This window comes from Salminus brasiliensis, chromosome 2, assembly GCF_030463535.1.
Source record: "Salminus brasiliensis chromosome 2, fSalBra1.hap2, whole genome shotgun sequence".
NCBI classification, from domain to species: Eukaryota; Metazoa; Chordata; class Actinopteri; order Characiformes; family Bryconidae; genus Salminus; species Salminus brasiliensis.
Window position 1 is genome coordinate 34,772,132 of NC_132879.1, and position 26,073 is coordinate 34,798,204.

At 44.8% G+C, this 26,073-nt stretch overlaps 1 protein-coding gene across 3 annotated transcripts; it reads right to left on the reverse strand.

Moving 5' to 3' along the window:
* Nucleotides 1–194: 194 nt before the first annotated feature.
* Nucleotides 195–26,073, reverse strand: arid2 (AT-rich interactive domain 2). 3 transcript variants are annotated; one of them, XM_072672461.1, is made up of 21 exons: nt 25,530–26,050; nt 25,310–25,403; nt 24,392–24,489; nt 16,685–16,818; nt 13,771–13,989; nt 13,560–13,627; nt 13,387–13,456; nt 13,043–13,293; nt 12,571–12,667; nt 11,974–12,183; nt 11,580–11,744; nt 11,021–11,096; nt 10,502–10,636; nt 10,159–10,364; nt 7,551–10,075; nt 5,373–5,536; nt 4,636–4,774; nt 4,270–4,352; nt 3,770–3,896; nt 3,122–3,213; nt 195–1,892 (listed from the first exon to the last, which is right to left on the reverse strand). In XM_072672461.1, the coding sequence occupies exons 1-21, from the start codon at nt 25,622–25,624 to the stop codon at nt 1,781–1,783; spliced, it is 5,160 nt and encodes a 1,719-aa protein (XP_072528562.1). In that variant the 5' UTR covers nt 25,625–26,050; the 3' UTR covers nt 195–1,780. The 3 variants fall into 3 exon arrangements, with proteins under 3 accessions (XP_072528562.1, XP_072528560.1, XP_072528563.1); XM_072672459.1 differs by having other exon boundaries at nt 5,373–5,539; XM_072672462.1 differs by lacking the exon at nt 195–1,892 and having other exon boundaries at nt 3,118–3,213; nt 25,530–26,073.

Below are 26,073 nucleotides of genomic sequence, written 5' to 3' on the forward strand. Positions count from 1 at the left end.
TGTTTGGAGCAGGGGAAACTCTTAAATGCTCAGGCCAGTGAGCCATCAACCTAGAATGTGGGCCAAATTAGTCTGATATATTTACATCCATTTCTGAAGCAGGAGCATTTATCCACGCACAAAATTGTTCTTCCTTTGGAGAAGAACGACATGCACCCATACTGAAAGCAAACCAAAGAAACCCACGTCTCAAACCATGGCAAAAATGTTCAGTCTTTTATTTAAAAACTATAAACAGTCACCCAAGTAAATTAAGCCAACCTAGAACAGACTGTTAGGTATAGGTATATATCGCACACCCTACTGACACTGCAGAAATGGTGAAGAAGGGGGGGTTGGGGGGGGGGGGGGGGGGGGTTGGGAGCCCCTGCTCGAATGCTAACACAACAGGCAGTTATAAATGTTACACAACACACTGTAGGGAGGACAGCCTGGGAAGCAGGGAGCTGGAATGTGGCGCATGGTATTAAGAATGAAAAAATAGTACGATAAAATTCCACACTATATTAAGATAGAAAAAAGGTAGGGAGGAAAATATCATATGCACAGAAAGCAAATAACACAGGAGAAAACCTGTATAAAACTCCATGTATTTAAACCAATTTACAAATACAAAAAGAATCGAGTACGGGCAGAGGGCTCGTACAGTGAGGCTTATAGTGGATACATGTGGGGGGGGGGGGCTGGGGGAGGGGGGAGGGGGAGATACCTTCAATATTTGTGTAGTTTTTTTTGTGTTTTTTTTTTTTTTGCTCTTCTACAAAATAACATGAGATATATTATTCCATACTCTTTCAGCCAGCAAAATGAGTTCTACAAGTTATAATAGTACAAAAATGGAAAAGAAGGAAAAAAAAAGGAAAGGAGAAAAACAAAATTTATCACAGTTCCACAAAAAAAACCTGTTCCCCATCCCCCTCCCTAAACTTTACAGCATCAGTACCTTTGTAGAATATTTACACGTTTTTAAGTACATTCATCCACTGCTGAGTATAGAATCACATCTCATACAAGTAACCAGGGATCCAAAAAACAAAAACAAAGAAGGGAAAAAAATAATAATTATGAAACTACCAAGATAATGCTTCTGATACTCCACAGAGTGAACTCTCCAGTGGCTGCAGCGGCATGAAAGATGATTTTTGTGTTTTGTTGTTTTTTTTTTTCATTTTTTACTTTATATTTATTCACAAATATTTACAAGATTTTTTTCTCATTTAATCATATTGGTATTTATTTCAATAATAAATAAGTGAAAATATAATCGGCTCAAGTAAGAAAACCAAAGCTATCAATTTCTAAAGAAAAAACAAACAAACAATCTAGCCACACCTCTGTTTGCCCCTGCTCCACCCCCTCATCCACAGACCCCTCCCACACCTCCTCCCACCCGATCCGAATCCCCTGCCCTTACCACCGTTCCTCCAGGACCAGAAAAAAAAAGAAAAATAAATGTGCTCATTCAGGTTGGGAGCGGAGAGGTGGCGGCTTGTTTCCGGGGTGGGGGGCGGAGAGGTGGCTCGTTTAGAAAGAGTTGAGCGTGCGCTGGTTTCTGAGTGGCTGGTGGAAGACCCGTGGCAGTTTGTAAGTGAGGGGGAGGGAAGGGGAGGGGGAGTGGTGGTGCAAAAATCCCAACGCACAGAGAATGGAATGGAGGGAGTGGCGGGGAGTGGGGTGGGGGAGAGGCATCGCCCGCGGCTGTTAACGCCAGCACCTCATGGGCCAGCGAAGGACGAAGTTTCTTTTTTTCCGTTTGAATGTTTTTTGGGTTCAGCTGGGATCAAGCCTGCAGAGAGCGCGCAAGTTCGTAAAGGCATTTAGCAAGTGTGGTGGAAACCTCCATACTGCTGAGTGCCAGCACAGAGAGGTGGCTCTCATGCCGCTTTACCAACCTGCAAAACACACACACGTGAGAGACAAAGACCATTAGGCAAGTCAACATATCCCTTCCTAAGCACACGTGTTGACAAGTCAGACAGTCTGATGAGCTGGTTTATAATCAGGGCAGTGTTCTGATGAGTCAGTGAAAGCAATATTCTACAAGAGGCTGTATGTTAGTAAGTTTACTGCAGATTCCCCCAAAACGAATAAACTGGACAATAATTCAAATGCATGTGTAGACAACAACTGATAAAACTCTTGCATCTGGGAGACAATGAAAATCCCCACAGGGCGAGAGCGTTACCTTTGGCCGAATGTTTGAATCACATGGTCACATGATCACATTTACAACAGTTGCCTCCAAACACTGGTTCTTAGTTCAGCTCAGGGGCAAAGTAACAATTGTACTTTCACCATTTTACTTTCATTGGAAAATTCTGCAAGGTTTTACTTTTGGAATTCAGAAAGTGGTTAACATGTACTAGAGGATCTGTGTTGGGGAGAGGGGGGGAGAGGGGGAGAGGGAGGGAGGAGGGGGAAAAAAAAATAGGTATCCTGGATGAGACTAAAATGATCAGAGCAATGCTCAATAATAATTTGATAATTAATCGGCCTGAAATTCTCAGCTGAGAAGGGGGAAAAGCTCAGACGAAAATAAAGTCACAGTTGCGCTCCAGTGAAACAGTAAATGATCATTGGATCCCATGAATGCTAAATTTCATCCGACTAGGACTTAAGATATCAGGTCAGGTGTCGAATTTTAAAACAAATAAATAAAAATATACATAATGTAATTTGCCAAGTAATGCAGTTTAACAGTAGACTATTGGTGTTAAGAACCAGTATGGGGGGGGGCACTTAATAAGCAGCACTAATACAGTTATAATAAAACAACTATTATGCACAATTGAACAAAAATGGTCCGTTTTATAAACAAGTTTATCAGGAAGTTCCTATTTAATCCGACAGGACAGGGGAGAGAAAGTATCCAGTCAGGTCTACCCCTTTTAACAGGAGTATGTAAATCATTAAGTGAGTAAGCACAGAACAGGATCACTGCTTTTCATAAATTAGCAGGTTGAGTTCATATTTCATGAGTTAACCTCAAACCTCATGAATTACAATAAGAATTGTAATACCAGATTTTGGAGAGCTAACTTCGCTCTGACTCTGCTCATTTACACGTATTAATGAGAGACACTAAACTGTTAGCTTTGCTGATGTGAAGAGTTTGACTTACTTTCGTCCACAGTCTGAATACTTGGCGATGTTCTTTAACGTTAAGGCAGCAGTTAATCTAATATGTTTGGTCATTGGTCCCTCTTTATCATCCTAGGAGAAAAGGAAGTGATAATGTGAGAAACAACTCAAGGCTTTCATGGTGCAATCAATCACATGCATCACAAATGATCGTTATAGTATTAAAGTGAAACTGAGAAGTGCGGAAGTTTTCATGATGGTGACTGTAGATCTGTCGTGCAAAAAAATGGCTTTAAATGGCTAAAGAAAAACCTTTAGCAGAAATGTGCAGAACAAGAAATGAGAGAGACTCCAGATTAATCAATAAAAAAGTGGATATCCTGTTCCATGTAAAGAGCCACCATAAGCCGTACCAACGAGAGTCTACAATCAATCAATAGTGAAAGATTTAGCATCATTGATTATATATTACGTATACAATACATGCACAGCTACTGGTTGGAACATGCAGTCACTGTAGCAATCACTGGAGGTCAGTGGTGAGAACTGGAAACGATACCTTTTGGTACCAAAATACCTTTAGCTGTGTTTCTAATATTTGAATGGATAAATTATTGAATCTAAAAATAAAAAACAGACTAAACAGTGCAAGTGGTTTGCAAGTGAGTTGGTGTGGCGGATTACTCACAGTGAAGTCCCTGAACACCAGGTTGCGAGAGCCACGGCGCAGGGCCATTAGAGCCGCGCTGGGGTGATTGACGATAGCTTTCTGCGGCCTGGGAGGAGCTGGACTACTGCCTGCCAGTGGAGGAGACCTGAACACAAACACAGCCACATGGGTCACATGTAACATCACTGCTACACATGTATATAAAGAATATACATACATTTTTTAAAAACATAATTCTACTTATATAATAGGTTACAGTGTGCAAGAACAATTATGGTAGATGCACAGATATCTATTTATTCTCATCAGAAATGGCATGAACCAATATCCGAACACTGAACTTAGCTGGCGTGCTGAAGATGGAATGCTGGTTGCGAAATCTAAAACATCTGACTGTGTATGTGTGTGTGTGTGTGTGTGTGTGTGTGTGTGTGTGTGTGTGTGTGTGTGTGTGTGTGTGTGTGTGTGTCGCTAGCAAAATGCAAAAAGTGCAATGGACAACAGGAATGATTACACACTTGGAAGTATTGGGATTGCTGCCTTGTGTTTGTTCCTCCAGCTTGAGTCCAGCTAAAAGGGCTTCCCTCGAGCAGTGCTTGTCCTGCAGAAACAAACACCACATGCTGTGAGACAGTGGACAGGCTTATGATTACAGAAGTACTTCTACAAAATGTCAGAATGGTCATAGCACTTCTTGCTCCTCTTTTTTTGTCTCATTTGTTATATCTATACATTCTATTAAATTTACCCCATAACACAAGCGCTAAAATTAAAGAAAGTAAACAGACATTAGTAAACAGACATGTCTAAGCCAATCAGCTAGACCCAAGGTAAACAGGACAACTGTGTAAACGAGATTTAGACACTCTGTTTAAGAGTCTTGCCTGTAGATGGGTGATGAAGGAAAGTCTCTGCCGTGGAAAGGGTTCACAGCCTTCCCACTGGCATTGTCCAGGGTACACCTCTTTGCTGCCGTGGAGCGTAGCCGCATGATAGAACACCTGCGAGGGCGTCTCGAACCACCTGAAAGATCATACCAAATTAGTAAAAACTGAAATCAGCAACAGCAGCACATCACGCGAAAGCAATTCTTTAGACACTGTGAACATAGAATACTACACTTTTTGAAATTCTTTAAATAATAACTATTTTACTACAGTACTACAGCTTGACTACTACTGATTGAGAAACCTTTTCTCGTCAAAGGAGCGTGCACACGCTTGTTCTGGCAGCTGCTTTAGGGAGAGTTTACTGACTTCATTTACTGTTTTACTGATTTGTGTTCTGTTGCTGAAGTTATGTAGCAACTGTTTGTTTGAGAAAACCACCATATCAAATCAACTTATTACTGCTGCAGCTACTACTACTGGCACCAGCAGATAGGAATATGAAAACCACCACTTTTTCAGCATCTTATCAAAGTCAATAACCGTGTACAAAAAGCTTCCATCTACATGCTTAGGTCAAAAGCCACACAGTGTCTGCTCAGTATTAAAAAATCCATATGAAGAAACTCATCTTTCACCAATAAATTAGTTTCATCAATAAACATCTATAATGTTTATATACAATGAATTAACAGATTCAATTGACTGAATGTGGGCTGCTGGAACTTCCTTACCGTTTACAGGCCTGCCATAGGCATTTGAAGTTCTGCCCAGGTTTGCGAGTGTGTTCTGGTGGGAGCGCTGCGACTTGAGGGCCCTCAGTAGGAGGAGCTGAACTCTGACTGGCTCCTTGTGTAGACGGAAACGCTGGTGGCGGAGACTGCGTTGATACAGGCTGCTGCTGAAAGAAGAGAGGAACTTTTTAAGCAATCTAACAAGCCTTAGCTTTGTTAAACAATGACCAACAGGTCTGGGGAAAGGACTAAGGGCATTGAATACCCTCATGTTGAGTATTTGTTTAAGTACAATATGTCAAGTGTTATCCAAACCTATAGGTAGATTTCTTTTATTAAAACTACCTTAGATGCCTTATTACAAAATGATTGACAGCACAAACTACATTTATGACAACTGGCTTTTTATCAGGAGAAGAGCAGCACAGCCACTACAGCAAAAGGTAGCAGTCATGAGTGAAAACGTCACGGGTGTTTGTGTACATGCTTGTAGAGGCACACTATTCATGGCAGGCTTAAAAGAAACACCAAGTTTACAGCTAAGAAACATACAGACTCTGCTAACAGTAGTGGTGAAAGGAACCTGAAAAAAAACCTGTATATCAGTGCCTCATGTAACATACCAAGCCCCCGCCACCTTTTTCATGAAACTGTGGCCTGGCTTTTTAGAAGCCTGTACCCATTACCAAATCTGGGAACAATTCTGACTGAAGGCTTCTCTAAAATGCTGCATTTCGCATCGAATCGCTCCGACACGTCAACATCTTAATGGTTTAAATTACACAGAAAATGAGAAAAACCCTGAGCTTTAACGTACTGCAACAGGACAAAAAACACCCATGGTAATAGCTGTGACGTGCCCACCACTTTTAGCATTAGCTACCATTACAGTGTTATGGTGAATGTTGCAGATCTACCCGGTAAATCAAGTCCCTGTTTCACAATGTAACAGATAATTAAACTTTCATGATGAACAAATTCACATATAACAAGCAGGTTCTGCTGTCTTAAGTTCTAGGATATAGAGTCAGTTGTTTTAGTGTAACTTCAATAAGCTGTGTAAGAATTAAAGGCCTTACGTTACTGCATCAACAGATTAAACACAACAAACACCTCCTGTTTACTGAGCATCTGTTTGTCATTTTACCCACCACTCTAGAACAACATGCTGGCAGACCACAGACCTGCTGCTCCTGCACTGATTATTAAAAGTCACACCAATATTGATTAGCACTAGCTTTAGTACTTAAGATTAATTAAAGCAAGCTAAACAAGTGGTTTACACTTAGAAATGTTTCTACACCCTTCTATTTATTTGTTATTTATTCAATATTTATGTACATTATTTTAACATCATTTTGATTAGAAGTTTTCTGATTAGCAAAAATTTTACCAAATATAATATATACCATTTTTTGTATGCATATACACATTTATTTTTTACATTTCTTAAGGTGCTAGGAGATATTTTGTACATATAGATTTACTGTAAAGGGGCTGTGAGTTAGTGGGAGAGCTAGAATACGTGTGCTAAGAATGGGCCATGTGTAACCCTGGATTCTGGATGTAAGGAGCTGGTCGTTTTTTTTGTTTGTTTTTTTTTGCTTTTAATGATCTACCAGAGTCACACTTGAATCAATGTTTTTATAAGAGGTCACTATGTGTCAGATGCAAGTCCAACCAGACAACACTACAGATTTCAGCACTCTTGTTATGGAAGCACTTAATGAAAGCCTTGTATCTACTCTAATGCAGCACAGTTAGTCCAGTTAATCTGCAACTGCAGGTAGCCAGTTTGACATGTCTGCCCTATGTCTCCATCTCTATACCCATATCTATATATGTACATTAAACTCAAAACCTGAGGTGTCCACTGCTTAAAACCAGGAGGATGAGCTTCTTTCAAAACCGCCCTTCCTACCCAATGACCACATGTCCAGTCTAAAGCTTCTCTAAAACCCAGCTATGGACTGCAGAGATGAAACGTGGGTCCCAGCATCAGAACAATTTTTAACCTATTGTGCTATTCAGAAACCTTGCAGACAAGACGTGACAAGTTTGTGAAGTCAAAGTCATAAGTTTGAAAAGTTTGTGTGGAATAATTTCAGACTAAGGAAGAAACACAGAATGAATTGCCTGGGGCTCGACAGCGCTACTCTTGAAGTGCAGAAATCTTACCGGAGTGGTAGTTTCAGGAAGGGTTGTGGGAACACTGGGCCTCTGCTGCGCTGCATTTTCTATTGCTACTTTTGCTACTGTGCTTGGGTCTGCACCTGCCGGGACTGCCACCATAGTAGCACAGTTGCCAGCGTTGTTGGGGTCACTGATGGTCACTATCCGCACGCCCATCTTGCTGGGAATTCCAGAGGCTGTTGCACCCCGGTCCCAGTCCTCTGCAGGCCTCTTTAGGGCTCTGCTTTCAGACATGCCGTTTGTGGGTGGCTCTGCTCCTGGGGTGTTCTGTGAGCTGGGTGTGGATGCAGGGGGTGGTGAGGAGTGGTTGTGAGGAGGGTGCTGCTGCCTCAGGCCCGGCACGTCCGAATTCTGGGCTGAGGGGCCATTGGAAATCTCAGCACCATGACTTGAGCTTTTGGGCCCGTTGGCCAGGCGTTCTGTATGCTCTGCTTTGGCAGTGCCCTGCTGGGGTGAAAGAGAGTCAGTGAGGGGCAAAGCCCCATGTACTTTCTGCGGCAGCAGCACCTCCCCATTGCCCATATATTTGGAAGCTTTATGATTTGGAATGTTTTTGCTTGGATGGGCACCAGTTGTAGCATCACGTTCAAAGTCACACACACCATTTACCAAGAGCTTTCTGGGTTCGGAGGGCGGGCCTCCTGATGTCTGTTTTGCCGTGCTGTCGCTGCCCTGTACGGTAGGGCCGTTGAGCGTCTGTGTGCCCTGCAGGGCCTCTGGTTGGTTGTTCCCTGAGTGGTACGGAGGTAGACTCGAGTCACACTTCCTTCCATTAACCAGCTTGGCCCCAGGTTCGTCCACCTCCACAGTCTGTCCATTGCTGGCTTTGGTGGAGCTTTCGGTCACCATCGAGTTCTCCATCACCTCAATCTTCCGCTCATGGATGTGGAGACCCGTGGCATCCTTTGCCTCCTCTTCCTTTTGGCAGATAATTTTGTCACCTCTAAAAGGTGGCACAGGTGTTGTGCAGGTAGCTACTGAAGGTGGCAGGGGCGGGGTCAGCTGCAGACCAAGCGCAGGGGGTGACGTGTTGATGGTCAGACCAGTCGGAGAGACCAGAGAAGATGGTGCTCCCTGGTTGCTAGCAGCAGCATTAGGGAAGCTAGAGTTTGGCACTACTGTGAAGGTGACCTGGTTGCTGGGTGCGGCCTGTAAGATCGTGGCAGAGTTGGAGGTGGAGAGGATTTGCCCAGGCAGGATCGAGATGGGCACAGTCTGTACGGCACCCGCACCGGACAAGGAGCCTTGCACCAGTTGCACGCTAAGTTGTGGCGTCTGTGGAGCTCCCTGGCCACTGTTGTTTACCTGGTACACTACCTGTGGACTAGGTGCCCTGGTGCTGGCAGGGGGAGGGACCTGAGGGGCAGGGAGAATAAGCTTTCCTCCAGGCGTGGTAGGGCCACGCTTTGGAAGCAATAGCTGTTTGATCAGACTGGACTCAGTGGAAGTAGGCTGGGCAGGGACTGTGGGAGGGGGCGGTGGAGGAGGTGGTGGCGGAGGAGGAGGAGATGGATGAATCTGAAACTGCTGTTGCTGCCGTTTAACAGATAGCATTTGACCAACAGTGGGAGGTGGGCCCTGACCCTGGGCTGGATTTGAAGGTGAAGCCAGCACCTGTGGACTGGGACAGGAGGCAGGCTGTCCAGGTGAAGATGCAGGTTGAGGAGAGGCAGTGGGCTGCCCTGACAACTGGATGGTCTGGGCATTTTGCATGCCTGAGGGATTAGCAAGCACAATCTGGTGAATGGCTGGGGCAAAAGCAGGGCTGGGTTGTGGGTTAGGGCTAACAATGACTAAGCTTTGTTGCTGCTGTTGTGGCTGTTGGTGCGATGCTTGGTGCTGTGGGTGCTGCAGAGGTGGCTGTGCCTGCGGGGCAGGTTTAGGAGCAATGTTCTGGAAGGTCACACGAGGACCTTGAGCACTTTGTACACCTGCTACGGTGAACACCTGCCCTCCCGCCACCAACGACGTGCCAGGAGCACTCGCATACTGAGGGGAGGCCAGCATCACAGCTTCCTGTGTATTGGAACCCAGCTGGCCCTGTGGGGCAGGAAGCCGTTGTGGGCCCAGGGGAGGGCAAGGTCCCTGTACTCTGCCTGTGAATATGTGTCCCTGTGGCATCCCTTGCTGGATCAATGTGACTGGAGCATGGTGTAGCAGGGGCTGCTGAGGTGTGGAGGCTGTAGGGACAGTGCTATGGTTGGTGGCAGCTGAGGCTGTGGGGATGGAGCTCTGGATCATGGCTGTCTTCAGGATATCGCCGGGCCGTGGAGGTGGAGCAGCTGGACATGAGGGAGGTGGAGCTTCTGGGCCGGGAGTTGGTGGGGCTTGTACCGGTGGATTGACTGGGAGCCGTGGACCAGCATGGGCTGGCACAGGAGCGTTGGGAACATGATGAGGATGATGTGGTGCTCCATGCATGTTGAAGGCAACCGGTGGTGCTGCCTGACCGGCAGTAAGGCTTGGTGCTGGTGCCCGGACAAACTGCCCACCCACACTAGAGGGCAAGCCTGGCAAACAACAGAGAGGAACGTTAGGTAAGCACAACAAAAAACCCTGCACTGGCCAAATACAAAACACATCAGCGACCTACCTGAGTGGGCATGTTGTGAAGGCTCTGTGGGAGCCTCAAGCTTGGGCCCTGGTACAGGACTGGCCTGCTGCTGCTGTTGCTGCTGGAAATACAGCTGAACGGGGAGAGGAATTGCCCTTTTCCTTATACCAGCTACATGGATCTGAGCCTGGCCATTCACCCTAGAGTCCTCAATGCGTTTTACCGTATGATTGGGGAATAACGTCCTATAAAATAATAATTAAAAAAAGGTATAAATAAACTAATCAAGATGGCGTAGAAACATATGGTATTTTACAATGGGACAAGCACAATATACAGTGAAAACAAATCCCGAGTATAAAGTGATTCTATTAAATCTTACCTCAGACATTTGTAAAAAGCATTGGAGGTTAAAACACCACCACGTGCCATCTTGCTGCAGGTCGCCAAGTAGTCAGAGTACATCTCGGAGCGAGAGACAGAGCCGTCTGCATGCACCTCATAATGAGCACTCAGCCTGGAGAGAGAGGAAAGACTTAACACACAACCAAACCATAACCGGTAGTGGCTCATGAGACATTTCATGAAGTGTTTTCAAAGTAAACCCCCAAAACGTTGTAGGCCTACACAATTCTGTACATAACCACCCCCATATGTGGTAGACTAATAAGGAACAGGTCCTTCAACACCAACACCAGGTTGAAGGATCCATTGCTGAGGAGGAATAAAGTCACCTGTGTACAATGTATATTACAAAGTCAGGATAAAAAGCATATTAGTGACCTAAAAGGGAAAGTTGCTAGGGCTGGGCAAGCTGTTAATTGATTACCAGAAAAAATGTCCTGGATGCTTCTGTGGGTGTTATTAATAAAACCATAGAAAGCAAGGAAAAAAGCTTTACCACTGAGTTGTAAACTTCTCTCCATCTACCTCCACAATGCCTGGAGGAGGGGTAGACTGAACAGGAACTCTCGTCACTATAAAAGAAAATAAAAAGGCATAAAAAGTCAAACTTGGAGCTACATTAACAGACGTTCAATCTACCATGGTTTGCATAGTTCATCTGTATTCTTATTCAAATGCAAAATCTAAGGCAACAACTGCCATAGTTCACTCTGAACGTTAGAGGGCAGTGCTGAGCTAGAATATGTAAACACAACCCAGTTATTACGGCTGCTAATTATTTCCTGTCTGATCAGGGAGTAAGATGCACGTGTCTCGAAATACTGATCAGGCCACAGGCTGTGAATTTGCTCCATCCACAGCCTGACTCGGCAGAAGGAAGAAAAACTGAGGTTCACCTTGCTTGATCTTAATAAACTGCAATACGAATGTTCAGAATGTGCAGTACTAGCATGATTAACACTATATATATATATATATATATATACATACACACATACATACACATATATACACAAACACACACACACACAAAGTAAGTGCACAGCATGTCTTACCTGGCACAGGTGTGCCTTGAATGGGAGGAGGTACATGCTCTACGAGCTGTGGTCGTACCTCTGCAACCTGGCTACTTGCACTCTGGTGCTCAATCAGCTTAATGGCTGTCAGAGCATCAGGTCCAAATGTGTGCAAGTCCACAGACACTAACCGCACCAGCAGATCTACACATACACACAAAACAGCAGATCAAGAGCTTAGTTTCTGAAACAATCACTGATAGACAATCTTCCTATTTTACTGATCTTAAAAACACAAGACAGCCTTTGGCCTAAATATCATTTCAAGAATACATCAAGCTAGACTAATGACTTCCACTGAAGAAGATATGAAACCAGGCAGCGTGCATCTGTGTTGCTGTACTTGAAAGTCTGGACTGTTCAGAATGTCTACCTATGCTCCTCTCCACAGAGGCGATTTTGGAGCAGGTGATTTCGCCAAGCTCGGTCAGCTGGTAAAGCACTTCCAGGGAGGAGATCACAAGCATGATGTCTGGCAAGGTCAACAGGGCGATCACCTCCCGGTACGAGTCCTGGTCCACATACTCGCAGATCAGTACTCCATTATCTTCTGCCTTGCTCAGGTTGCCCAGGATCTCCATGGCTAAAACACAGCAGGTTAAAGCCCAGTTTTAGTAGAAATAAAATACACAACTGTTAAAAATAAAAAAAGTTTCAGGGACAAATTTGCCACTCAGGCAAAAACCTTGTATATCCAAAAAGGCAACTTTCCAGAAGAAAGAAAAAAGAAACCACCACACTCTTAACTTTCATTGGAAGATTTTTTGGAGCATTTGTATTGGTCTGTTAATCATGAAATTTCGCAATATAAACAACAACTTCTATTCAACAACTTCAGATTCTAATTCTGTCAAAAAGTAAAATACAAGGTTTTTGTATGCCAGCAACAATGTTCCTAACACTGAGAAGAGAGGAAACCTGCAACACACTGAAAACACTGCCCTACTACTGATCTTGACTTTAATCTTACCCCTTGTTTTCAGAAAGCGGTCCCTTGACATCAGACATGTTGTAATTGTGTGGAACATTAGGTGAGTTGTTCGAAAATCCACCGGATCCAACTGAAGCTGTTCAAGAAAAAAGAAAATAAAAGAAAAAGATTATTATTAATAATAAGAAGAATAACTAGGATTTCAGCCGAGACTGGCATCTGAGCTCAGGTACAATGCATCAAGTCAAAATTTCAGACTTCAGAATCAACAATGAAACATTTAAATAATGGCGAACCTCAAATGCGCCGAAGGCCACCAAAATCAATATGTTCACTTTAACAAAATTGGACATGCTTACTTAAAGTACAAGATGCAAAGATACTCAATTACAGCAGAGAAGAACCAAATCAAAATGATGCGTTTCTTAGCAGCAGCAGCAGCGGGGCACAGCGACGGCAATGTCTATGGCACCGACTGTTCCGTGCACAAAACAAATTGCCTCATGCTCACCTCTCCTGCTACGTTGCCCAGCGTATCAAGGCCTAGTTGCCTTAGCGAGACGAATGTGCAGTGTGCGCAGAGGAGGAGGAAGCGCAGACAGGTGCGATTAGCTGCCAGCAGTTTGACGTTGGCCTCCTCGAAGGACAGGTTCCTCAGGATGATGGCCACCTGCAGCACACGCTGTCCCTCTACATCATTGATCCCCATGTTACGAGGAGGGCGGAAAAGGGACGTCCGCACGTCACTGTGCTCTGAAGCATCTGAAGGGAAGAAAAGAGCAAAACCATACTGAGAATCAAACTATCGCCACAACAAAGAGACTGAAAGTGTAACAACTGCCAGCGTCCACCCACCTTGTGGTGTGCAGCTCTTGTCTGAGATGAGATCTTTTACTTCATTGTCTTCCACAACATCTTTCCAAAACTGTAAACACAAGACAAAAGATAAGATGACCAAATTAAGTAAAACATCTGCTTGAAATGCATTCTCACTGCAATAAGAGTTTTCTCTTGGATTTGGATCTCACCTTGGCAAAATCTCGGGATGTTTTCTCCCTCCAGTCCATGCCAAATACAGCAGAAAAGCTACCTAATGCTGTAAAGCCACATCAGAGAGGTTAGGTTCCAAACTGAAATCAAGTTCATCTTTATTGCAGCACAACGACTGAATTTTAAACATCACTAGCAAGCACAACAGAACTAAATATCTAATATAATCGCAGCTGTAAAAGTACATACAGTCATCAAAGACCCCCGCATGCGCCAGCAGCAACGTAATGAGTTTGGGCTCTTTCTCCAGCTGCATGGTGTGCTTGCTCTCATTGGACAGCAGCGTACACACGTTGATGGCAAAGTCCACCTCATTAGGAAGCCCTGACAGCAGGGACAGCACCAGTTTGTTGTAGTCGCATGGAGGGACAAAATCCGTCGATAGCCCATAGCTTTGGCGGAGATAGTCTGTCAATCAAATTCAAGAAAGAGGAAGACCATTATATAACCCTCATTTGACCTTCATGCACTCACTGAATTACCTATGCCTCAACATAAAATGCAGGGAAGAAAAATCTGTTTGTTCATCCTGGTGGTTTCTGTATTGAGGTTTTTTTTTTAACTAAGCACATGATCTCACACTAACCACAACAAACAGCAGTTTAAAAGTTCAGTGGTGGCCAAACAGGAGAACCGAATACAAAAATAAGGATTCTGCAATGAGAGACTTAATACAGTAATACAGACTCACTCAGCCAACAAACCAGTAGCAGTGAGAACCAACCATGATAAAGATCAGTCACATTCAAGTAGTGCTGGGTGATCTCATTTTCATCTATTCATTTTCATGTAATAATTAAATCAATTCAATTGCTGCATTAAAGCAACACCATGTAGAATTTTTTTACCTGAAAATAACAGCTTCAAAATCATGCTGATGCTCCAGTGAAAACAGCGTCTCGGTCACTGCCACTTTAGACTCAGCACACTGCTAACTGCACTAGTTAAGTGGGCAGGACAACGCTCACGAGAAATTTGCATATGCCTAGACAATTATCATATTTTAACATATTTATGTAAAATCTGGTCATATTAACCTTCCGCCTCAGTCCTTGCTCACAGCTTGTCCAGAAAAACATAACTCAAAGCGCAAAGCACACTTCTGTAGAGAACATGCTGTCTGAGAACTGCTACTCTAGGCTTAAGAGAATGTCTACAAACCTGACGTCACACCAAAGCATTGTAAAGATCAAGCCGACAAACCCTATTTCCAGAGGGGAAACAATTTAGTTAAGGTAGTAAAGGTTTCATTGTTGGGAGGAAAAAATCTGTTGGCTGACATTGATGAGGTGCATTCTTATTGGCCTCAGCAAAAATATTGTGTCATGTTCACTTCTGTCAAAACTTGAAGCATCCAAGCCAGACACAGGCACTTTATTGTTATTCATACAGGTCACAACACTAGAACTAACAGACTCAAGACGTGCATTAGCGCTTTACATTAATTGTTTGAGCCGTCAGTTTTACAGTGCTGACGACATCAATAAATGCAGGTATTCATTACAGACAGAATGCACTTCCTCAATTTTAGATCCATGGATCTGTAATGGACTGATCCATCATGTTTAGATTGGGGGTGTCGCTAGCATCAAGATTACATATAAACTTTTGTCTACCAAGTTCTGCCATTCTGTTCTAATAGATATAATCATACCAAAAAAGGGTTGCTATGCAGAAACAAAAGCTATACATGATGAACACCATTCCTTGTGGGACTGAACATTTCAGTTTACCTTTCAGTTTAAAACTAGTTAGCACACAAAAAGGGAGAAAACATTCATGGAAGATACAGCTGATTTATAATACTTTGTAAATACAACAATGGTTCCTGGATTAAAAAAAAAAAAAAAAAAAAAAAAAAAAAAAACCCCTCTAGACAGGGTGACCCTGCAGCATGTTTAAGAACAATACTGACGGCTCTTTTTTTGCAGGAACGTCCCCTCTTCCACTATAAGACAGAAGCGACTAATTTGATTATTTAAAAAAAGGAATTGGCCCACCCCCTGTCCCGAGCTGGAGTACCTTCAAAGGATTAGATCTCTTTGCCTCCCACAAGGCGCAAACAGCAAGCTTGTCAAGTATTGACAAGATAACTCTGCTATGGAGATCAGACACCAATCTGTGCAGAAGCAATCATTGTCTCAGAGGGTGTTAAACTGTACAACCAAAGGAGTCGTGCAGGTGTGCATCCAAGTATACTATACTGACGTTCACAGAAACATTGTCTCACACCCCACTTCTGCTGTATTGCACTTCGTCTTATCAAAATTGTTGTGCACTTGTCTGAGTAAAATGTAAACAGTTTGTTAGATGGTCCAACACTCCCACGGGTAAGAGTGCATACCATTCATCTTTGATTATTGATCATTTTAGAACCAACTTAAACTCAGCATCAGTGCATCAACCGAATCCAAACACCTGGTCTACTCTCCAGGTCACATGACCAGACAGACTCACAGTTCACTTTAACTGGTAATGAATGGCATGCTCTTCACAGAACTTCATTCTTGAGATTTTTTGGGTCTTCTGTTAGGGGCTATTAAGCTACTGATTCACAGGCCCCCTGACCTGCAACTTATTTAACTTTCTCTGAACAAATAGCCTGTGTTCATACATGAGGGTGGTCTCAATGAGAAAAAGCAGGTAACGGAGGTTACAACTAACACATACTCTGTTTGCCCTTCGAAATGAAAACATCAGGCAATATTCAGTCAGGCACAACCCGGCTAATAACTGGATGCTTAATTGGTACACTAACACATGCTAATGACTTGCCTGAAGTCTAAAAGCACTTACCATTTTCTGACATTCCTTAGACAGAAATATAAACATGCAGCATTAGGGTTATGTAAGAGATATTCCTACATTTCCTGATTAAGACTTTGGTAATTACAAAATCCACTGTAATAACTAAACAACATCTGTTCAAAGCATAGGGTTGTTCTTGTGTAGTCGGTTGCACAGCAGTATTGCCCAATAATTAATAACAGCAGTCAGGAGCAACAATACCATAAGAAAAACCAACAAAGTTTTACAAGGGGGGAGGGGGGGGGGGGGTATATCAGACAGCACAGCCGTATCTCTTATATCAAACATGTATTACCTGACACACTGTGTTGCTGGTAGTTGTACGAGCAGGGTATTGCACCGATTGGAAGCGATGGTTTGGGGTTCCCAGGCTGCACCTCCTCGTCATCTTCACCAAAGTGATAGACCTTCTCGTACTTCTCTAAATAGCTGAAAAGGAGAGGAACAGGGAGGAGAGAATAAGCACAGTGAGGTTAATGTTTTATTCGCACTAAACAATGGAAAGCCAAAAACACCAACATGTTGAAACGCTTCCACTCCCGACTGCATTGACTGGACCCTGTAGTTCACTTTTCACTCCTGTATGCAGCTGAAAATTGTCATGACTTAAAGCAGAGTGTCAGTTTCTGTTATCAGATGAACAACTGTAGTAAAGACTACAGACAAGGAACACGCACACACGCACGAGGTGTTGCTGCCAGCAGTCTGTCACTGGTAACAGGCCTTCAGTAGCCTTATGCTGAACATTCACAACATTCTAATACCCTTAAGCCGGAGTAAGATAGCGCGCGAGATTCGCGACTTATAGCGTATTGATATCGGCGTGGAAAAGGAGCAGACTTCCTTTAGGCGCTGAATGGAAGGCACGGCTCACACATTTGCATTGAGCACTTTCACATGATCAGCAGATGGTGTAAACGTGTGGTTAATTCCGAGTGCACTTCTCAGCAGCACCTGCCAGCCCTGCTAGACTGTTTAGTGAGATATTCTTTAAAAAGAGCATTCAAAACAGTGCATCCCCTTTCGCGCAGTATTTTTCCGTTAGCAAACACATTTTCTTCCCTCCTCTCTCTCCCTCTCTCTCTCTCTTTCTCCATCAAATCGTAAGCAGAAGGTCTAGCTCAAATACATGAATGAGCTTGAAAATATGTAAGCCCTGCACTTCATGCAACTTTTTTTAACCTCAACACTGTCACCTTTCCATGGTCATAAGCAGTGTAGGGGTTTCAAGGGTTGCAGCGATACACTGCCCAAGAGTTGTCTCACTTCACCATACTGTTTTCACAGTTCTATATATTTCTTAAAGAATGAATGGGGGGGAGAGGGGGGGGGGGGGTGGACTATGCATGCTGTATAATCATCTTACACCACAACACTAGAGCAGGGAGGCTGGAGGAGTGCAGCACACATGACATGGCCATGCTGGAACGGGCTAATGATTGGTGCAGGTTATTCGCAAACTGTGGTGTTCAAACAATGCAGTTGCACTACATGTATATGTAATAACTAACCGAATTCCTATCCCCCACATCACATCACACACTGCTGCGCTTCTGAATTGCCATTGAAACAGTGTTACAGTATCTGACTTAATTTTTTTCTAGCTTTACTCAGGTCGCAACAGGAGTACAATACCAACAGCTCATCTATTGCCAACACCATTACAGTGCAGGGGGTGCACAAAAAACCATGACATCGCGCCTCATGGAGGACAGCAATTCTATTCCACCATGCTATCTAATGCAGTAGCATTGTTTAAACACTAAAAAGGCAGCACCAACCCACTCCAGCATGCTCATGTCATGCTCCACACTCCAGCACCCACCCCCCCAGCTCTCGTTTTATCAGATTATACAACACAGAAAGTCATTGGTTTCCTTACTTCACACTGTGTTTATAATAAGCACTGTTTTTGAATGTGAGCAGCTCAGAACAAGCATCATAAAGTTGACACCCAGCTCCTGATCAAACTATTAAAAACAATGGCTAAAGATCTAATACTGAAGAAATACTGTAGATCCCAGAGCCTAGACTTGGTTTGAGCCACTAACTAATCAGACCTGCCATTTACTTCTGATGTAGCTTCTTTAAATGCATTTGATTGATATTTGTGAGTAAGAATTTCAAATTGAACAGCAAATAAATGCAGTGTAAATGTGCTAGTGTTCATTTAGCCCACGAAGTGTAATAAAACTTTAAAACTTTAAACCTGTTCAATGGTCAGATAAATCAGTGACATCTTCTATCATCCAAGCACACCAAGAAACCCTGCTTTACAGAACTCACCCCAGAGTGACTGGACTCCAGGCAGCAAAGGCAGCTTATTTAGCTTTTGCACAGTGCTCAGTTGGAGAAGTCTAGAGCGAGAACACAGAGGGAGCGACGGGCGAGCTCAAGGAATTCCTGAGGAGTAACTGTAGGACTAGCGTCGATTACATCATCAGCCTGAGTTCAAGTTCAGGTCACAACTCTAATAAAGAACCAACCTGAGGTGACTAAGAACTGTAGTTAGCACTAAAACCTGAGCGTCAACGAAGCATTGCTCACATCACTGCGCCTAGGTAGCCTACATGCCTTGCAGCAATAGTTACTGTATAGTATGTTTATAGAAATCTATAGGTCTGGGGCTATAAGAGCAGGAGAGGCAAGACTTTCCCTGCAGCTGCAGATGTTCTCAAGACAAGACCATCAGTGAAGTGTTGATTCAAATCACGTACATATTTAATATCAATACGAGATCACGTTCACAGTTTGTTAGAGGAACACCACACACACGCCAACGCACCAAGCACCAATCACACTGGGCCTGTGTGCACGAGTCAGTCTCCTGAATGAGGTGCTCCTCATGCGCGTGGCTGAGGTAATCCCGCGCACTCACGCGCAAACTATAAATACTGCTCCTCACACACTCAACACTAAGGTCTCACTATAAATACTCTCCCAGCTTCACATCACATACCCCTGCCGTCTAGCCGGGGAGGGTGGAACCTAGACTGCTGCAGCTGTGTGTTTTACACATCACACAGAGCTGTGACTGATCGCACACTCATCAGGTCACAAACACTCGCCGCTGTCCTCGACTACAACCCCAAGACCAACAGCCCTCTCCTTCGCCGGCAGGGCACAAGCGCTGCCTGCTCCTTTAGCTGCACACCTGATATGGAAGCATGCCACGCGTCCCGTGGCCTGAAAGCAACGTATGCAAATCACATACATCCAATCTTCTGGAACATTCAAAGTTTGCTTTGCTGAGCAACATACCTTGGAGAAGGATTTGATTAAAAAAGGGACAGCTCAACTACACGGGTAAAAACTAAAAAATAAAGTCATCTGATCCACCACAAAGACTGCAGCAACAAGAGGCTATGACTGATGTGGGTTAACTTCTGTTCAAAGCTATTCCCCCTCAGAACAGCAGAATGCCATTACCAGACGTCCCCTTATAGAACAAATGAACTTACATACTCCTAAGGCAGTAAATACTAGCACACTTACTGCCCTCTCCTGGAGTCTGACAGAGTTTGCCTGTACTGAACATGTGGACGACCCAATGACACTGAAAACCCCAGTTGCACTGGAATCAGCAGCTGCGGCCTTTTAAAACACATTTGCTGAACTTGGTGACTAAGAGTGACAAAAACAAAGACATTGGTTATTAGTTTTAAGTTTTCTAAGATTAAGTGATCGACTAGTGAATGTGCATAAACCATATTGATGGGAGACAACCCTTTTGTTTATATGAATAATCATTTAAAAAAAGATTTGCATCAGACAGATGTTTAGATTTAACCTATATTTTTCATCTTCATTTTTACCAGCTTACAAATGGGTTATTGATCACAGGGTTGTGGGTTCGATACCCACATCTACTAAGCTGCCACTGTTCGTCTGGTATACGTAGCTGGTAAGAGAAAGTAAAATGTAAATGGTGGTACTGAATTCCAATGCCCAGTTTCACCAGCTGTGTGCAAGTTCAAAAACATAGGCTAGTTGTTGTAAAGCATTTACCAACATCTGGTTTACACATTACTAAGTCAAAACAGGTTGCACCATACAAACTTGTATGTACTAGAAGGAGCTGATAGCTACTTAATATTAACACCCACCTCTAAGCAAGTGCAAGTTGTGCAGCAACCAAATTATGGCCAATTCAGAGTGCCTCAAGCTAAAATACAGAAATCTTTTGCAGTCAGGTGTTCAGAGATATCAGTTCAAGTGAGATCAAATTATGCTAATAACCGATCTACTTTCTATCATTTTGGAGCACCAGTGTGTATCGCCTCCCGTCATTTCCCCACTGGGTCGGTGCATTATGTTGCAAGGGATTTTTTTTTTTTTTACAATGTGGCGTAAGAAGTCAGTACCGGTTGTCAGTCGTATTTCCACGGCAGGCTATACATTTTTTGTCTTCATGTAAAAGCAACATTGTTTACCTTGGTTGTAGAGTGTGCATTAGTTAGCTGTTACTAGTTAAGACTACATATGGATTTGCGGTGCAACAGGATTTACTAAAGTAACTAAAGTCTTTACCAAGTTCTTAGTTAGCAATAGTTAGACACAAACTTAACAACAAATGTACACAGAACCAGTGAGACCCAGTCCAGAACAGCAGAATATATAGGCGTTTGCATTGGCAGAGAGGTATAAGAAAAACCTCAGATGTCCGCATCAGCCTACAATTCTTCATATCCAGGCATTGCTTTTATATATTGTTTATATTTAAAAAAGAAAATACTGACCAGTAAACCATGCCACCATAAACAACATTCCCAAATTTACAAGACACTAAGTTCCCAAGCCATGCACATTTTTGTGTTGTCCCAGCTCCAATAGCTCCCCACAACGGGCAATAAGCTGGGTCCAGATTTCCAAAAGCATCTTAGTATGAAATCATCTGGTAGAGATGTTGTGATGCTAGCTTGGCCATTTAGGATACTGTGCTTGTGGCAAGATGCTTTCAGGACACTCAGGGCACATTAGTTGCATCTGATGTGCTGGGAGGCAGGGGATACCCCCAGACCGGAGTTGGAAACTACTGCACTAAGGCAATGATCGCACAGTTCTCTCAGAACCAGCAAGAGCCGATTCCTCAACACAGACACACAAACAACACAGCATTCAACAAAACTCAAGCCGAAACAGACCCAAGTGTCCTCCGCTAAAGGATCTGGACAGCCTTAAGAATATCAATGACCTGCAACTCACCCCATGCTGAACACTACAACAAACCGTCTCCTTCAAAGTTCTCCACAAACGTAGGACAATCCCGGAGCTTAACCTGCAACTCTAAATCTGCTGAGAAGCGAGAAATGCACCAGCAGTGGCAACGTCTCCTAAAAAGATGACTAGGGCGATAAAACAGGAGCAAAATGATGATTGTATCAGTAAGTCTTACTCCTAACACACACATTACACTGCATCCATCACTGTGGGTGTTTTAAAAGGAGAAGGCAGAGCCACGATTACGAGGCACAACTTCATACGAAAGGCCGGTTAGCATTTAGCCCAATCGTATATGATGGCCTTTGTGATGCACATGCCGAGCGCACGCCGCACACACATCACCCCGACCAAATCCATTAATATTTTCAGTACAATTCTGGGTCTGCTGTCTGGCAAGAACATCAAAGTCCTCACAGAGTGCGATCGTATAGGCTTAGGCTGGAGCGACACTGGAGGGGGAGAGAGAGAGACACAGAGAGAGGGGGAAAAAAAAAAAGGAGAAGTGCAAGTGTACACAATGCCCACAGCACAGAGCACATGCTCCGAGATAAATGCTCTCAACTTAAGACAGTACCAGAAACAATCTTTACTTCAAATTTAAGTCACTGGGTTTTTTTTTTTTTTTTTTTTTGAGAGGCAGTTTATGCATCAGTCTATCTGCTTGAGGTTATGGGAGGTGCCATTTGCCACCGTTTGTGGTCTACCTGACATCTTCCATGTAAACTTCTTCATGTAGCACAAAGAGGCCAAATACTTCTGCCTGTTCAAACAAGTGGACAACTTCAGGAAGACTCCCTTCATTCAGGTGGTCCTGGTTTTAGGCCATCATGCTCAACAAACAAACAAAAAACAAACAAAACCTGGACTACAAAAGCTTAATATCAATCCCATTCCCACAGCTTGAACCATGACCAAGTGATCAGTAAAGTAACCCCATGATTTACAGGCTCCCTGACAGTGGTAGAGCCAAGGCTATGTGCATCCCAGCATCCCAGAATTAAAGGCAATTAACCCGCTTTCCGTGCGTTTCAGTACAAGCCCCGCACTGAAACGACAGCAGAAAGTAACAGTCGCGCTTGTTAGCGCATGGTTCAGCCAATGCCCCGTGAATGTCAAAGCACAACTCGAACAATTTGGGCCACTGTTGAAGTATTATTGCACTTTTTGCACCAAGTATGTGCTCTTGTTTCATCATCGCTATTGCAGCCGTGTAACGGCTTGGAGTTTGTCCACAGGTCTCCTCTCTTCTGTACATCAAAAATGACAGGACACAGACACCGACATTTGATTTCCTCTGAGCCTCTCTGACCACCGCCTCGGCAGCTTTAGGCCTGAGCTCAGAGTTTCAGCTACACCTCTGCTGAACTGTTCACCCCCACAGAACGAGCGGTACCTCGCCGTGCCAATCTTAAAACAATCTAGAGTTCCATGAAAAGGGTTCGCAATCTGGTGGAGCCAAAATGTTCTGATGAGGAGGATAATTTCCGAGAGCGTGCGCTCAAATAGTGTGACGGGATGCCGTAATTGATTCTGGCTCGTGCTCCTGACATGATTAAACAAAAACACTCTCCGATAGAGCTTTCGCAGTCCCTGGCTCTGGTGGCGTCTCTACATAAACCGCCGTGATAAGACCAGGGTTAAGACGGAGCAGTCTCTCGCTGCTGTAGGACGAGCTCTTACGGACAGAGGCAAATTCCCCTAGGCTGTGCATCCCTCACTTTTCTGCCACCTTAACGCCGCAGAGATGCTCCCCCGTTATCTCCACGGGGCTTTTTCTGAACCGCTTGGAACACAAGTGCAGACAGAGGAACAGAACGTGTTGTGTGCTGAAGGGTAATTATACTGTAACCCCGCTGCATGGCAGGTGTAGCACAACTCCTGCGCTGCCAGCACACTTTCAGCCCTCCACTGCCAAGTCCCTCTCGCTCGTAACCTACTCAAACTGGAGAGCGATGAGAGCCTCGCGGCGGAAGGCACAGAGACAGCCTCGGTTCTGGCCATGCCAGCCTTTGAGCCGGTCAGTTTACACTCCTGCGTTCTGGAGGGGGCTTCAGCAATTTCACCTGCACGTGCAAAAACGAGGCATATACAGCCCAAAAAATGAAAAATACATAAAGTCAAAAGGCCAGCTATTTAAAACATTTAAACAATGTGATCGTATAGGCATAGCACCTCTCTGATGACCCATTTACTGACCACCGGAGTAATAACACTCACATTACCACATCTATTAAAAAGACATGGAGGGGGAAATCAATTTCTACTGGAAGACTGACTTACCACCCACAAACCAGACCCATCATCCGCAGTCTAATCTCTCACCTGGCCAAACGATAACTTCACTAAATCCACTACTCCTGATGTTCAAAGTGAGCATTTAGCAGGAAAACAGAAATATATAGCCAGCAGCCATGTAGATGTCACGGTGTGTCAGGACTGGACGGCTGATGCTGCTCTAGGACTGTAAACAGAGCCCAAAGCATCCATATGCTGAAAGGGTTCAGCACCTCAAACACACACCGGCTGTAGGAGACTGGAGAGTACCCACACACACACACACACACAGAGAGAGAGACTGAGACTGAGACAAAGACCTGAGCTGAGCCTCATAAACAGAAAAAAAAAACCAAACAAACAAAACAAACTTTCCTGGAGCCGAAAAGAGAAAACTCGTAATCAGGGAGTAAAAGCCGAGGTGTGGAGCTGAGAGCGCCGGTGGCCCGTGGAGCGGCAGACCGTGCACACATGGCTGAGGAGGGAAACACACGCAGAGACTTACCGAAGGTAGTACTGTTTTAAAACAAAAGCAGCGTTGGAGCAACTCCTCGGGAAATTAAACTCCTCGCCAAGTTCAGACCACTGGTTTTTGTCAGAGACCTACAAGAGAGAGAGAGAGAAAGCACAAAAAACACACATCTATGAGTCCGTGGACACCTACAGGCTCAAAAAGCTTGAGAGAAAGTCGGCATTTCTTCGATTTGACAAGCACATGTGAGCTGATGAGCCGACCGTGCTCTCCTGCCCGCCTGCCTGCCTGCCCGCCCGGTCAACAGCTAGCTACCACCGTTTGAATCAGGCAGCCAGCTAACCACCGTTAGCAGTCCGGCTAACAGCACTTTTTTGAAAAACAAAAACCCGCTCGAGCCGCGATAGCGAGGCTCCCGCAGACCAAACTGCTCCCCGTGGACGAGAGCCGAGGCGGCGGAGGGCATTTGAGCTCGTCTGATGTAGTATTTACAGTGTTGAATAAAACAGGCCTGCCTGTGAGGCCTACGGTTTAGTCCTGAGCCACGAAGCCAAAGACGGGCTATGGCGAGTTACTAGCTTCCTCGAAGCGAGCGCGGTGGAAAAGCGCGGCCGAGAGCCGAGCCCCCGGTGCTGCCCGCCGGTAATCGATGTTTAGCCTCGGCCGCTGGTTTGGAGCCGCTCGCACTGCACTCACACTCCCCGGCAGAGCAGCAGAGCCGCTAACATCCCGGACTTTCAATTCATACCCGCTCTCGCTCGCTCGCTCGCTCTCGCTCTCCCTCACACAGGCTTTACCACACAAGGCCATTTTATCGCCCCAAAACTCGGGCTGGAAATCGGAGAAAAACGCCAGCACCTCCGGCCCGAACCGGCGGCTCCGGGTGCCGGCGAAATGCCCCGCCGAGAGCTCCAGAGAGAGACATTTATGGGCACTTTTGGGCGCACTCACCTTAGCGAATCCACCTAGAGAGACGACTCTCGAGTAGAGAGCGCCCAGATCCAGCTCCTTTCCACCCACCACCGGGACCTTTTTAAACGGCGATCTGAGGAGAGAGAAACACACACGGTTAGCCCCGAGACGGACTGGACGCTCCGGTCGGCGGCTGGACGACTTTAACAGCTTCAAGTTTTCTATTTGGACGAATAAAAGGCATCCCCCCTCCTCTCACCCTCTGCTTTGGTGAAATTGCCGCAGCTCGTCCAGGAAAGCTAGTCCTTTCCTCCGCTGGTCGGGCAGGCTTTTTCCCGTCGAATTTGCCATCATTTCGGATCCTCAAAAGCGGTCAAAACCCGGACTGCTTCGCTTCCTAAGACGCCGGGGATCCCATGCTCCGGCGGCGCTCAGTCATTCGCGAGGCTGAGTGTTTAAAAAGTTAAAGAAACGGCGAAGGGAGAGCAGAGCGCCAGCTCGCTAATGAGGACTGTTGAGAGGAGCCACACAGAAAACAAACCCGATCCGAGCCCGCTCTAACTTCGGCCAAAACATCGGAATAGCGCTCGGATTCAGCGGCAAACCAGCGTTGCCATGGCACGAGATGGAAAAATGAAGACCGTGCTGGCTGCTGGACGTGTTCGTTTTGGAGTGGTTTTGACAGTGTGCTACAGACGCGGCGGCATACACACACTCTCTCACACACACACACTGTGAAGCGGGATCCAGTTCTCAGACAAAAAGACCCGAGCGAGGCCGCGGGCCCTGGCCGCTCTGCAGCG

Excerpts from the sequence above, each read along its gene's own strand:
- arid2 (XM_072672459.1), bottom strand. The coding sequence starts at position 25,624 with ATGATGGCAAATTCGACGGGAAAAAGCCTGCCCGACCAGCGGAGGAAA. Across the intron at positions 10,637-11,020 it reads GAGAAGTTTACAACTCAGTG|GCTGAGTGCTCATTATGAGG; the intron begins GTAAAGCTTTTT and ends CTCTCTCTCCAG. Across the intron at positions 3,897-4,269 it reads AGCAATCCCAATACTTCCAA|GTCTCCTCCACTGGCAGGCA; the intron begins GTGTGTAATCAT and ends GTTTGTGTTCAG.